This window comes from Procambarus clarkii, chromosome 25 (genome assembly GCF_040958095.1).
Source record: "Procambarus clarkii isolate CNS0578487 chromosome 25, FALCON_Pclarkii_2.0, whole genome shotgun sequence".
In the NCBI taxonomy this organism is placed as follows: Eukaryota; Metazoa; Arthropoda; class Malacostraca; order Decapoda; family Cambaridae; genus Procambarus; species Procambarus clarkii.
The window spans coordinates 20,414,570-20,428,300 of NC_091174.1; the positions used below are offsets into that span (position 1 = coordinate 20,414,570).

The 13,731-nt window shown below is 46.0% G+C and overlaps 1 protein-coding gene across 1 annotated transcript; it reads left to right on the forward strand.

Annotated features, from left to right (window-relative positions):
• Window positions 1-362: 362 nt before the first annotated feature.
• Window positions 363-3,896, forward strand: LOC138368441 (uncharacterized). Its single transcript, XM_069330957.1, has 2 exons — window positions 363-2,702; window positions 2,820-3,896. Exons 1-2 carry the CDS (start codon window positions 363-365, stop codon window positions 3,894-3,896), a joined length of 3,417 nt encoding a protein of 1,138 aa, XP_069187058.1.
• The last annotated feature ends 9,835 nt before the right edge of the window (window positions 3,897-13,731 follow it).

A 13,731-nucleotide genomic window follows, 5' to 3' on the forward strand; every position in this document is an offset into this window, starting at 1 on the left:
GGGCCATCATGATACAGTCAGTTTTGACTGGGAAGGCCCAAATCGCCTACTCTACGTTATCCCTTGACGACTCCGGCGATTACGATATGGTGAAGAAAGTGGTGCTCATGGCGTACCAATTGGTACCTGAGGCATATAGGCAAAAGTTCCGAAACCTGAAAAAGACCTCAGAGCACACTTTCACCGAATTCGCCACCATCAAGGAGCGACTTTTTCAAGAATGGTGCGCCTCTCGGAAGGTGGAGACCAAGGAAGACCTCGAGCAGCTGATTCTGCTCGAGGACTTCAAGGATTGTTTGTCTGGAGACCTGAAGACGTACCTAGAGGAACAGCAGGTAGAGACCTTGAGTACGGCAGCCACCATGGCTGAAGAGTATATCCTGACTCATAGGCCATCTGCTAGGTACGTCCCGAAGACCTATTCAAGATATCCAGCCAAACATAAACCGGAGGATAAAACCGCCCCTCGAAGTGCCGCCAAGACAACCTCAGATAGTCCTCGGAGAATTAGTCCGAAAAGGGACGTATTGTGTTGGACCTGCGGTAAGAGAGGACATATTGCTGCAAGGTGTCGTAGCAGTACAGGTACTAATCCCCGTAGGGAAGTCATGCTGATGAACAGTATAGTACCACCGACATCCACCCTAGAGAAGAGGAAAGGATTAATCGCCCCATATACCTCCCAAGGATATGTAGCCAGTGGCCTTTCAAGTACGCCTGTGGTAATACTTAGAGACAGTGGAGCGGCCCAGTCTCTGATTCTGGCAACATCATTACCCGAAGGTATATCAGCTGATGAGATGCAGAAGGTAATCCTGGGTGGATTCCCTTCCACCTTGTACGTTGCCCCATTGGTACAAGTGCATCTAGATTCTCAGCACTTCAAAGGTGAGTGTCGGTTGGCCGTGGTGGATAGTCTTCCCATAGAGGGGATTGACGTAATATTAGCCAATGATTTAGCCCTAGGATTATTACCCAACTGTCCCCTGGTAATGGATAATCCAGGACGTGAAGAGACCAGTCCCATCGCAGCAGTGCAAACCAGGTCTCAGGCGCACCTCCATGCACCACTAGATCTAAACACTTTGTTTGACTCTCCTCCTATCCCACAGGATACAAGTGGCCATACACCAGTCCCGCCCGTCCAGATGCCGGTTCCTGAACGCTGGACTCGAGCCCATCTGATAGAGGAACAGAAGAAGGACCCTCAGGTACGGAAGTTGGCCGACACCGTAGACTCTCCTGTGAAAGGAGGGGATCTATATGTGTGGTCAAGTGGTGTACTGTGTCGCCGGCATCCTCCGAAATACCCCCAGTCAAGTGCGGTAGGTGATCAGATAGTCGTCCCAGCCGTGTTCAGATCTAAGGTGTTAGAAACAGCCCATGCTAATAGATTTGCTGGACATGGTGGGATCTCTAAGACTTTCCAACGCCTAGCCAAGGGCTTCTACTGGCCGCATATGAAGGAGGACGTACGTCGTTTCTGCAAGACCTGCCACGCCTGCCAGGTGGCCGGGAAAGCAAACCAGCCTGTCCCCAAAGCCCCTTTATACCCCATTCCATCAATAGGTGAGCCCTTCGAACACCTCATCTTGGATATAGTAGGCCCTCTTCCACCTGCTACCTCAGGGGTACAGTATTTGCTAACAATACTAGATCGGGTTAGTAGGTACCCAGAAGCGATCCCCCTTAAGACCATCACAGCTAGGGTTTTGGTGAAACAACTGCTCTGGTTCATCTCACGATACGGTCTTCCCAAGACCATTCAGACGGACCAGGGATCTAATTTCATGTCCCATTTGTTTCGCCAACAGATCGCCGACCTGGGAATCCGACAGGTAACCTCTAGTGCCTACCATCCCGAGTCTCAGGGAGCTTTGGAACGATTTCACCAAACGTTGAAGGGCATGCTTCGGAAGTTTTGCTACGACAGGCAGAGTAAGTGGGTTGAAGAACTGCCCTACCTCCTATTTGCGGTAAGATCAGTGCCCAATGAATCCCTAGGAATCTCCCCATTCGAGATGATCTTTGGTCACTCAGTAAGAGGTCCCTTAGAGGTGGCACGAGACCATTGGCTGGACGCAGAAACCAACGAGGATATTGTGGACTGGTTGTCTACAAATAAAGGACGGCTGTTCTCAGCCTGGGAGATGGCAACAAGGACCTTAGAAAGTACACAAAGAACTATCAAGAGCAGGTATGATAGGAGGACCAAGCAAAGGGAGTTCCAAGTAGGAGATCTGGTTTTGGTATGTACTCCTACAATAACTGGAAGTTTGAGCGCCAGATTCGTAGGTCCCTACCCGGTTGTAAAGAAGGATACTAACCTCAATTACCTTCTGAGTACTCCAGACCGTCGTAAGAAAGAAACTCTGGTTCATGTTAATATGATCAAGAGATACGAGGGGCGGGATACACTCCCCGTAACCTTAGTGACCACTAATGACGACATTGAGGAGGAAGAGGAGGTGTTGACTAACTCAGACATTCTGTTAAACTTGCAGGCAAAGTTGACACACGTGGCCGAAGGACATCAATCATCATTGCTGCAGATGATCCGGCAATACAAGCCTATCTTCGACGATGTTCCAGGATTAACATCTGTCTTGAGACATGATGTCGAGCTGGAGGAAGGCGTCCGACCTATAAAGCAACACCCGTACCGTCTCAACCCACTGAAGAAACGGGTGGTGAAAGAGGAGGTAGATTACATGCTGAAACACCATCTGATAGCCCCGAGCTCGAGCCCATGGTCATCCCCGATACTACTAGTGCTCAAACCTGGTAAGAAATAACGTCTTTGTATTGATTATCGCCAGGTGAATAAGGTCACTGTAGCAGATACTTACCCGCTCCCCAGAGTAGAGGAATGTCTGGATGCCATAGGTAGAGCCCGGTACCTGACAAAATTTGACCTGTTCAAAGGCTACTGGCAAGTTCCCCTCACGGAAAAAGCCAAACCCATATCAGCATTTGTGACTCCCGACGGGCTGTTTGAATGTCAGGTAATGCCATTCGGGATGAAAAACGCAGCCTCCACTTTCCAGAGACTGATGGGTACTGTGTTGCGTGACGTGGAAAACACCTTAGTCTACATCGATGATGTATTAATATATGATGTAGATTGGCAGGATCATCTGCGTCACATAGAGGATTTCTTCAAGGCCATGCTTCAGTCAGGATTGGTGGTCAACTTGCATAAATCGGAGTTTGCCAGAACCTCTGTCATCTTCCTAGGTCATAAGGTTGGAGGAGGATGGATTGCACCGAAGGCCAGCAAGATCGAGGCAATAGTCCAGTATCCTACGCCAGCTACCAGGAAGGACATCTTGCGTTTCCTTGGTATGGCTGGATTTTATCGTAAGTTTGTCCCTAATTTTTCCTCCATCGCCGCCCCCCTGACCAATCTGTTGAAGAAGGGGGTAAAGTTAATATGGAATGAGAATTGCCAGAAGGCATTCGAGAGTCTCAAAGCAATTCTGATCTCTGCTCCAATCCTCAGGTCCCCGAGCTTTGAGGATAGATTCATCCTGACGGTCGACGCCTCTGACTATGGCCTGGGCTCCGTTTTATCCCAGATGGACGAGAAGGGGGTGGAACATCCGGTGGCCTACCATTCTAAGAAGTTCACCCCCAGCCAGCTGAATTACTCGGTCATAGAGAAGGAAACGTTGGCCTTGATTAATTCCGTCCAGCACTTTGAGGTGTATCTAACAAGCAATGGTCATCCTATATTAGTACGGACCGACCATAATCCTCTAAAGTTCCTGGCTCAGTTTAGGCAAAAGAACCTCAGGCTCACCAGATGGAGTCTCCATCTGCAGCAATACCCCCTCCAGATTGAACACATCAAAGGGGTGGACAACTTGGTAGCTGATGCATTATCTCGCATCTAAATCCTCATACTAATTTGGTTTGTCTTCCCTTATAGAACCCCAAACCAAATTCCTTTTGGTGGGGAGGTGTTACGAACCCGGATCCAGCATCCGAGCACGGAGTAGTAAACGACCGCGCCATCTGTGGGTCAGCTCCCGAAACCCCCCGCCAAACGCCGACGACACCTGGTGAGGATGCCGTGTATCAGCTACGAGGGCCAGTTTCCAGTCCCGTTCAGCACTCTACACCGCCGCCACTGACCTCTGGTAAGGTGGTGCTCCGACGACAGCGCCATCTATGGACTGGATACGTCAGGTGTTTGTGCCCGAGCCCGTAAGTAAGGGGTCTTAGTGTGTCCCAGTCATTGATGACGTGTCTGTTTACAGAGTCGACCTGGGACCGCTGTATTGAAGGTTGAGTCAGTCTACCCGAGGCAGCCAGTCTCCATACTGTGAAGTTTGCTGCAGCTGTTGTGACGTCGTCCCCCCGGAAGAACACTGTGGTGTGTTAGCCTGCCAGTGGAGTGGCAGTGAAAGGATTTACCCGGGACCGACTGTTGGAGACGATCGTCCACTGGGGTACTGAAGACAGGAGGGTGATTTGTGATATCACACGAGACTCCTGTCTAGGGCGTACCCCTTTTATCGTTCGTGGAGTGGCCGTACCAGCCTTGGTGGCTCAGTACCTGCCAGCAGACCTGCTGGACGTGTGGTTGACGGCCTCCACGACGGTGCCCCCTAGTGGACCTGTGTTTTGGCTGACCTGTGGCCAGGGTAGGCTCGGCATTCTCAGAAGACACGTCTTGAGGCCACGAAGAAAGCACCGCGGACTCAGCACCTAGCTTCTTGATTCAGAGTCTTCAGCAGAAGACTAGATTGTGCATGATCCCCTTGTAAAGTGTTAATACCCCTCCCCCTGTGCACGTTTGATTTTTATATATTTAATCGGTGATGGTGAACATTATAATATTAAGTTCTTAACTTTCTTTCCCTACTCCCTTTTAAGTTACTTGCGTCACGGATCTCATCCCTTGATAGCCAATACTGGCTAGGGAACGGATACATATATTTTCCTCTAACAACATCAGAGTGAGAACCCCGTTGCGTCCCGAGAGGGCCGTAACACTAGGGAAAATAATATGTTGCATAATTTTAATAATAAAATTTATAAGTAATAATAGTTATGGAGTTAATAAACTAACTACAATATCATAAAATAATAATTGTCAGCTTGGCTGTCGAGTAGATAATAAGAAGTACGTTTGACAGGCTATCGTAACGTATAATACTGTTTCAACGTGACGGCGTCGTAGACACGTGATTCCAGTCGAGATGACTGGAATCACGCTCTCGCTCTCGTATATATAATTCCACGCTGTGAAAGGTACAGAATGTAATTTCTTTTGGGTATGGGTATATCTACTAATTCCATTGAAAGAATCAATCGATTCAAGGAATTAAACTTACTGGGCTTATTTAATAATCCTACGTCCTAACGATCAGACAATCTATCACTGATTTATCGCCATAAACAATGACTAGATTACTTAGCCGACCGGACGTGGTGTCCTCAATTTTGGATAAAGGCGTCAGGAACATATGAACATATGGGACTCGTTAATGCACGGATGATCTTCAAATTTCACGATGCTAAATGACAAGCTTCCCGGAGCACCAGTCAAGATGGCTGACAGAGCAAAGTCTCCTCGCAGAGTGACACGCACGCCCTCTAGCTTCCTATCAGGACATGATCTCGTCATACAAGTCACGATATTTTACTCTGTTTTGATATATAATAAGGTGTTCCCGACGTTATTGTACGTCGTAATAACATACTTTAGGTGTCAATAGACGGTTTTCCGCTGTTCATATTGAACCGAAGTGTCATTAGATAAAAACATATACACATAGATATTATTCGGTTCATGATTTTTATTCGACCGAAAGCAGCTGATCGCGGCTATAATAAATTCTTCCTAGATACGGAAGTATTATTTGTTTTAATGAATTAAATCAAGTTACAATCCAAATTACCTAGTAAATTAAACAAAGGTTAGACTGGGTTTAATTCGATTTATGTAAATAGTTTGTTCTCATAAGAAGTGGCAGGCTGATGCAATCAGCGGCCATGACGCAGGAATATCCCTGCAAAAAAAAAAAAAAAACGGCTATGGGTAGTAGGAAGAATTTGGCGACACTACACTACTTGTTAATAAAGTTAGTAAATTTAATTTCCTAGCACAATAAATTATCTCATCGTTCTAGGTGTTAGTATTTGGGGTTTCATAAATTTCCGACAACTCTACAACACGTTACACTACACACAACAGTCGTAAAGCTACTTTTAAATCTACACTTTCCAAAATTTCCAATATAGTTATGGAATCCATTTAACTCCACAAAAGTCTTTGGGATACATGCATTGCATTATCTCATCCTTGAAGATGGAGGGGGAGGGTTTTATTCTTACATTTCCAGAATGACTCGTTTAAGTAAACAGCATCCCTGAAAGTTTGCATACATAATAAAGTCTACGTGATCCCATATTGCTCACAAACAGTTTTTACACTGAAAACCGAACTAAAGTCTACATGGCACAACTGTGGCTCCACGGAAGGGGCAACAGCTCCACCAGCAAACTCCTCTACAGATCCACACACCAGGCTCTCACTAGGATAGACAACCCCCCTCCCCTTCCCCTCCTGGGCCGCAGTGGGGACCGTCCCCAACCGAGGACGGCACACTCAACTTCTCAGCGGTAGTTAGGAAATTGAGTTGATCCTACAGTAGGTGGCAGAACCACTGGACCACACACACCGCCTGGGTCATCTAGCACCGTTGTTTCACACGCCATTTGCACCACATCACCTGGCACAAACCGGACCTCCATTGCATGCACCCGGGTCTCGAATGCCCTCGGAACTTAGCAGCCAGTGAAAGTCATCCTTTCCGAACAAGGTCACACTTAATACTGTCTCCGGCGAACACACCGCTGCCAACGAATGACGCCATTGTACCAAACTTCACCAATACCAGTCCTGTAGAAGCAACTGGTCACCAGCTATATCCTCAAGTTTTCTTGCAAGACGTCGAACAGTGCGATATTCACCAAAGGAAAATTTGGCTAACAAATGCACCATATTTCCAACATATTACGGCGTCGAACCACATTGGTAGAGGGCGCCACAGCCCTCACTGTCGATCTCTGCCCGTCATGCCGGGTCTCAGTATATGGTGCTCACGAAGTAGAGTGGGATAGGGGACCTATGTATACCATGCTCAGGAAGTTTGGTGGGTTGGAATCCCATTAATGAGGAAACTGATGAAATTGCTAAATTGGCAACTCGTCATCCATCCAACCCAGCCTAGAGCACATAAAAAAGGACCATGACCAAAATAACTCTCCCATCTCAACAAAGTCCATCTACACCAGAGAGTAGCAGAACGTTCGCCATATAATATGATATCTTCAGGCCACCAAATTAGTAAGGTTAAATATCCCTATAAGAATTCACAGGGAAATAGCAGTTCGGTTATATCGACTACGTCCAGGTTACAGATGCAACTGGGAGATTGGTGAACCCAGACAGAGAGAACGCATCTTCTGCCAAAGAATCACAGAAAAACCCCTACTTCACTATCTCCTGGAATGTGAAGCAACCAACGACCTTAAAAGAGCTTTAATAGTTCCTGAATCTTGCAGTAACCACCCTGAAGCCATCAAGCCCTGCCACTCTTCTGGTGAAAAAAGATATCCAGCAGCTGAACACCCTCATAAATAGTGTCAAGGAGTATCCTCCCCCGCCATAGCAACTTAACGATTAAATGCGACATCATCACACTATACATTTACTACAAAAATCCACCACTTAAGGGCTATTCATCCCCGTGTCACTTCTTAGGTGGCTTAATCTTCATCAATCAGTCAGTTTGGTGGGGTACGGAACCTCGGTGTACGGTGCTCAGGGAGGCTTGTGTATTCGGTGCTCAGGTAGAAGGATGGGTCAGGAGGGGCCTGTGTAAACAGTGCTGAGGGAGACTGGGTGGGTAGGTGGCCCTGTACATGATGTGCTCAAAGAGAAAGGGTGGGGTAAGGGACTGGGTGTGATGTTCCTGGGACGTAGGGTGGGGCAGGGGGGAGCATGTGTACACGGTGCACTGGGGGGGAAGGGGGTGACCCGATGTACTGTGCCAGAGACATTGGGATGGGGTCGAGGGAGTCCTGTGTGTACGGTGCCTCCATTTGTAGGAGTGTACACGATACCAGAGGCGTGGGGGGGTGGTCGGCCCTTGTATACTGCACCAAGGAATGGGGGAAGGTATGAGGCCTGAGTGAATGATGAATGAGGCAATAACATGGTGGGTTTGGCCGTTCGATCGTTTCTCCTGCGAATTTTTATTGTTGATTATATTTTATTTTTGCTGTGCTCTCTCATTCCACCTGTTTTAAAATCCTTCGGAAGGCCTGAGTAAATGATCTTGTCCAGGAATGACTTGAAATGCTCACTTCTATTCTGGAATAAATTTTATCATAGGAAAATTCTTTGCCTACCGTATCACAAAAATTCATTTACATGAGAATCTCTTTGTCATTTCTTTCATCATGTTAAAAACTACTCAATTATCTCTATATATAAAACATATCTCCTCTTCCTTTAAGTCAAGTTCTCTTAGAACGCTCAAAAACCATTCACATTCCGGCGCTGGCTGCTGCGCCAAGCTCTGGTATGCCATTAATTACGGAGTGTTGGAAGTCTCTCGAGTTCGTTTTCAATACTCTGCATACTTTGTTTTCAATACTCTTTATTGAGGGGATATACCCAGAGACATACCGATAAAAGCAAATTCTGTGTGTATATTTAATTCATATACATTACTCAGTGGCGAACCATACACTGAGTCAGTAATATAAGCTATTGTCAATATAGACTGCAATCATTCGCATGAGGCTGCTCCCATCTTTGTTTCTTCCGCCTCTATTTTGGTTAGCTTTCTTTATCGACTTTCTATCCACGTTTTCCCTTTTTTTCTGTTCGTTCTTCCGTCTCTTCCCATAAACATTTTAGCAGTTCTGTTATAATAATTGTTGTATAACATTCTCTGCATTCATTGTGTTCCGGTCTAATTCTGTGTAGTCGATATTATGTGCCCTGGCAGTCTCCGTCATCGTGGTATATACAGTCCTTATTATCTTCGCCGAATTGTTTGTTGCATAAAGTTCATCAAATGGTTGCTTTATAATGCTCAAATATTTATACATCCTGAGATTGATGCGTTATTGAACAACCCGTCCTCATAACAGAACGTCTCATTTTGACGTATACTCTACCTAAGGCCAAACATTGTCGTACTAGAAAATGGTAGCGGCTTGTGAAATTGCTTCATACTGTCCTGTTTTCTGTTGCGGGTCTTCTCTTAGGTTTGGATAACGACACTTGCGTATGAGTTTCTTGACGTTGGAAAACGTCAATTTCGTTAGAAGGGCGGGCTGTATTGTCATCCTCACTTCCAGTACTTATTCTGATTTTCATAGAACTTCCAATCTCCTGAAATTCCCAACTGTCTATTATTGTAATATTGTCAAGATATATTAACAAATTCGGAATTATTATGCCTTTTTCTTTGCCGAAATATTTTCACGAGAATATCCTGATTGTTCGCCGACACACTAGTCGTTTTAGTAGCCTGGTCCGTGTTATCGGGAAATGCTCCACATACCTGGCCACGCAACTCTGCCAGCAAGCTGAAACAAACCTTAATAACATTAATTCGGCTTATGTGTGTGTACGTGTATTTTTGTGTTTGAATTTTGTGTACTTGCCTAATTGTACTCGCATAATTGTGATTGCGGGGGGATGAGCCTCGGCTTCTTAGTCCCGCCTCTAAACTGTTAACCCTGGTTTCTGAGGTCATTAGGGCTGTACCATATTTACATATGAAACTTGGTAACGAGTCTGCCCCCAAACACATCACTGTTTAATGCAATAAATTTATCAACTACCAAAAAAATATTAGTAAACATTTAATAGACGCTAAAAAATATATTTTTAAATGTGTCTGTGGCTAATTTAGGTACTCGGTTTATTTGTAGCTCATACCTCGTAGTTCTGAGACTAGTTTGGTGACAAATCTTTGAACCGTCTCCAACTTCTTGTACTTTACTAAATATGAATTCCACGCTGGGGCCGCATACATCAGGATTGGTCTGACATATTTGGTATATAAGGTCCTGAATGATTCCTTGCACATATATCTAAAGCTAGTTCCGATATTAGCCTCGCATATGCCAGTGATGATATACTCTTGATGTTGCCATCTTGAGACAGGTACGTTGTGATACCAACCATTAGATCGTTCTCTGCACGTTTCATGAAGGATTTTATCTCCCATTTGATTCCTTGCGCCCGGCCTCCTGCTGTGTGTGTACTCACCTAGTTGTACTCACCTAGGTATGTTTGCGGGGGTTGAGCTCTGGCTCTTTGGTCCCGTCTCTCAACTGTCAATGAACTGATGTACAGATTCCTGAGCCTATTGGGCTCTATCATATATATATTTGAAACTGTGTATGGAGTCAGCCTCCACTACAACACTATTTAATGCTTTCCCTTTGTTAACTACCCTGACACTGAAAAACATCTTTCTAACGTCTCTGTGGCTCATCTGGGTACTACGTATCCACCTGTGTCTCCTTGTTCGTGTTCCACCCGTGCAAAAGTTTGTCTTTGTCCACCCTGTCAATTCCCCTGAGAATTTTGTATGTGGTTATCATGTCTCCCCTTACTTTTCTGTTTTCCAGGGTTGTGAGGTTCAGCTCCCTTAGCCTTTCCTCGTAGCTCATGCCTTTCAGTTCCGGGACCAGTCTGGTGGCATACCTCTGAATCTTCTCTAACCTCGTCTTGTGTATGGACTCCAGGCTGGAGCTGCATACTCCAGGATTGGTCTAACATAAGTGGTATTCAAAGTCCTGAACGATTCCTTACACAAGTTACTTAAGGCAGTTGGCCAGTCTAGCATATGCCGTTGATGATATCCTTTTGATGTGGGACTCTGGGGACAGGTTCGGTGTGATATCGACCTCTAGATCTTTCTCTCTATTTGACTCTTGCAGGATTTCACCTCCCAGGGAGCCGGTCGGCCGAGCGGACAGCACGCTGGACTTGTGATCCTGTGGTCCTGGGTTCGATCCCAGGCGCCGGCGAGAAACATTGGGCAGAGTTTCTTTCACCCTATGCCCCTGATACCTAGCAGCAAAATAGGTACCTGGGTGTTAGTCAGCTGTCACGGGCTGCTTCCTGGGGGTGGAGGCCTGGTCCTCGACCAGGCCGCGGGGACACTAAAAAGCCCCGAAATCATCTCAAGATAACCAAGATGGTACCTTGTGTTCAGCCTTCTGCTCCCTTCGCCTAATTTCATTACTTTACACTTTCATGAATTGAACTTTAACAGCCATTTTCTAGACCATTCCTCCAGTTTGTCCAGGTCGTCCTGTAGTCTCTATCTTCATCTGTTTTGATTCTTCTCATAATTTTTGCATCATCAGCAAACATTGTGAGGTATGAGTCTATACCCTCTGGAAGGTCGTTTACATATACTAGAAACAGGATGGGACCGAGTACAGAGCCCTGTGGAGTCCCGCTGGTGACACCTCGCTACTCTGATGCCTCCCCCCTCACCGTTACTCGCTGTTTCCTGTTGCTTAGATACTCCCTTATCCACCGGAGCACCTTATCTCTTACTTCTGCATGCTGCTCCAACTTTTGTAACAGCCTTTTCTGAGGTACTGTGTCAAAGGCTTTCTGACAGTCCAAGAAAATGCAGTCTTCCCGCCCTTCTCTTTCCCGCCTAATTTGTGTTGCTTGGTCATAGAATTCTATTAGGCTTGTGAGGCACGATTTACCATCTCTGAACCCATGCTGGTGGTGTGTTAAAAAGCTGTTTCCCTCCAGATGCTCTACGAGCCTTTTCCTCACAATCTTCTCCATCACCTTGCGTGGTATACAAGTTAGGGAAACTGGACTGTAGTTCAGTGCCTCTTGGCTGTCACCCTTTTTGTAAATTGAGACTACATTAGCTGTCTTCCAGCTTTCCGGAAGGTCTCCCGTTTCCAGTGACCTGTTATACACCATAGAGAGTGGCACACTTAGTGCTTCTGCACGTTTTTTTATTTTTAATCCACGGTGAGATTCTGTCAGGCCCAACAGCCTTTGACACATTCAGCTCCAACAGATTCCTTTTGACCTCATAACTGGTGAAGTAAAATTCCTCCAAGGTTGTTCGGTTTGCCTCCTCATTTAGTGCAGGGACCTCTCCTTGTTCTGTTGTGAAGTCCTCCTGGAATCTCTTGTTGAGTTCTTCACACACCTTTTTGTCGTTCTCTGTGTATCTGTTCTCCCCTTTTCTCTGTTTCATCACTTGTTCCTTCACTACTGTTTTCCTCCTGATGTGGCTTTGGAGCAGTTTTGGTTGGGAATTAGCTTTACTCGCAATGTCATTTTCAAACTGTCCCTCTGCTTTTCTCCTCACTCTGATGTACTCGTTTCTGGCCCTCTTTCTGTGTACTCACCTATATGTACTCACCTATATGTACTCACCTATATGTGCTTGCAGGATCGAGCATTGACTCTTGGATCCCGCCTTTCTAGCTATCGGTTGTTTACAGCAATGACTCCTGTCCCATTTCCCTATCATACCTAGTTTTAAAAGTATGAATAGTATTTGCTTCCACAACCTGTTCCCCAAGTGCATTCCATTTTTCTACTACTCTCACGCTAAAAGAAAACTTCCTAACATCTCTGTGACTCATCTGAGTTTCCAGTTTCCACCCATGTCCCCTCGTTCTGTTATTATTACGTGTGAACATTTCATCTATTTCCACTTTGTCAATTCCCCTGAGTATTTTATATGTCCCTATCATATCTCCTCTCTCCCTTCTTTTCTCTAGTGTCGTAAGGTTCAGTTCCTTCAGCCGCTCTTCATATCCCATCCCTCGTAACTCTGGGACAAGCCTCGTCGCAAACCTCTGAACCTTCTCCAGTTTCTTTATGTGTTTCTTCAGGTGGGGGCTCCATGATGGCGCGGCATACTCTAAGACGGGTCTCACGTAGGCAGTGTAAAGCGCCCTAAAAGCTTCCTCATTTAGGTTTCTGAATGAAGTTCTAATTTTCGCCAGTGTACGCTGGCACGCCAGAGTACGCTGCTGTCGTTATCCTATTTATATGTGCCTCAGGAGTTAGATTAGGTGTCACATCCACTCCCAGGTCTCTTTCTCGAATCGTTACAGGTAGGCTGTTCCCCTTCATTGTGTACTGTCCCTTTGGTCTGTGTGTATGTGTGCGTGTGCGTGTGTGCGTGTGCGTGTGCGTGTGTGCGTGTGCGTGTGTGTGTGTGTGTGTGTGTGTGTGTGTGTGTGTGTGTGTGTGTGTGTGTGTGTGTGTGTGTGTGTGTGTAATCACCTATTTGTGCTCACCTATTTGTGCTTGGGGGGGTTGAGCTCTGGCTCTTTGGTCCCGCCTCTCAACTGTCAATCAACTGGTGTACAGGTTCCTGATCCTATGGACTCTATCATATCTGCACTTGAAACTGTGCATAGAGTCAGCCTTCACCACATCACTTCCTAAGGCATTCCATTTGTCTACTACTCTGACACGGAAAAAAATCTTTCTGACGTCTGTATGGCTCATTTGGGCACTCAATTTCCACCATATCCCTAGTGCGTCTGCCCCTTATGTTAAATAGTCTGTCTTTATCTACCCTATCAATTCCTCTGAGAATCTTGTATGTGGTGATCATATCCTCTCTAACTCTTCAGTCACCCAGTGACGTGAGGTTTAATTCCCGTAGTCTCTTCTCGTAGCTC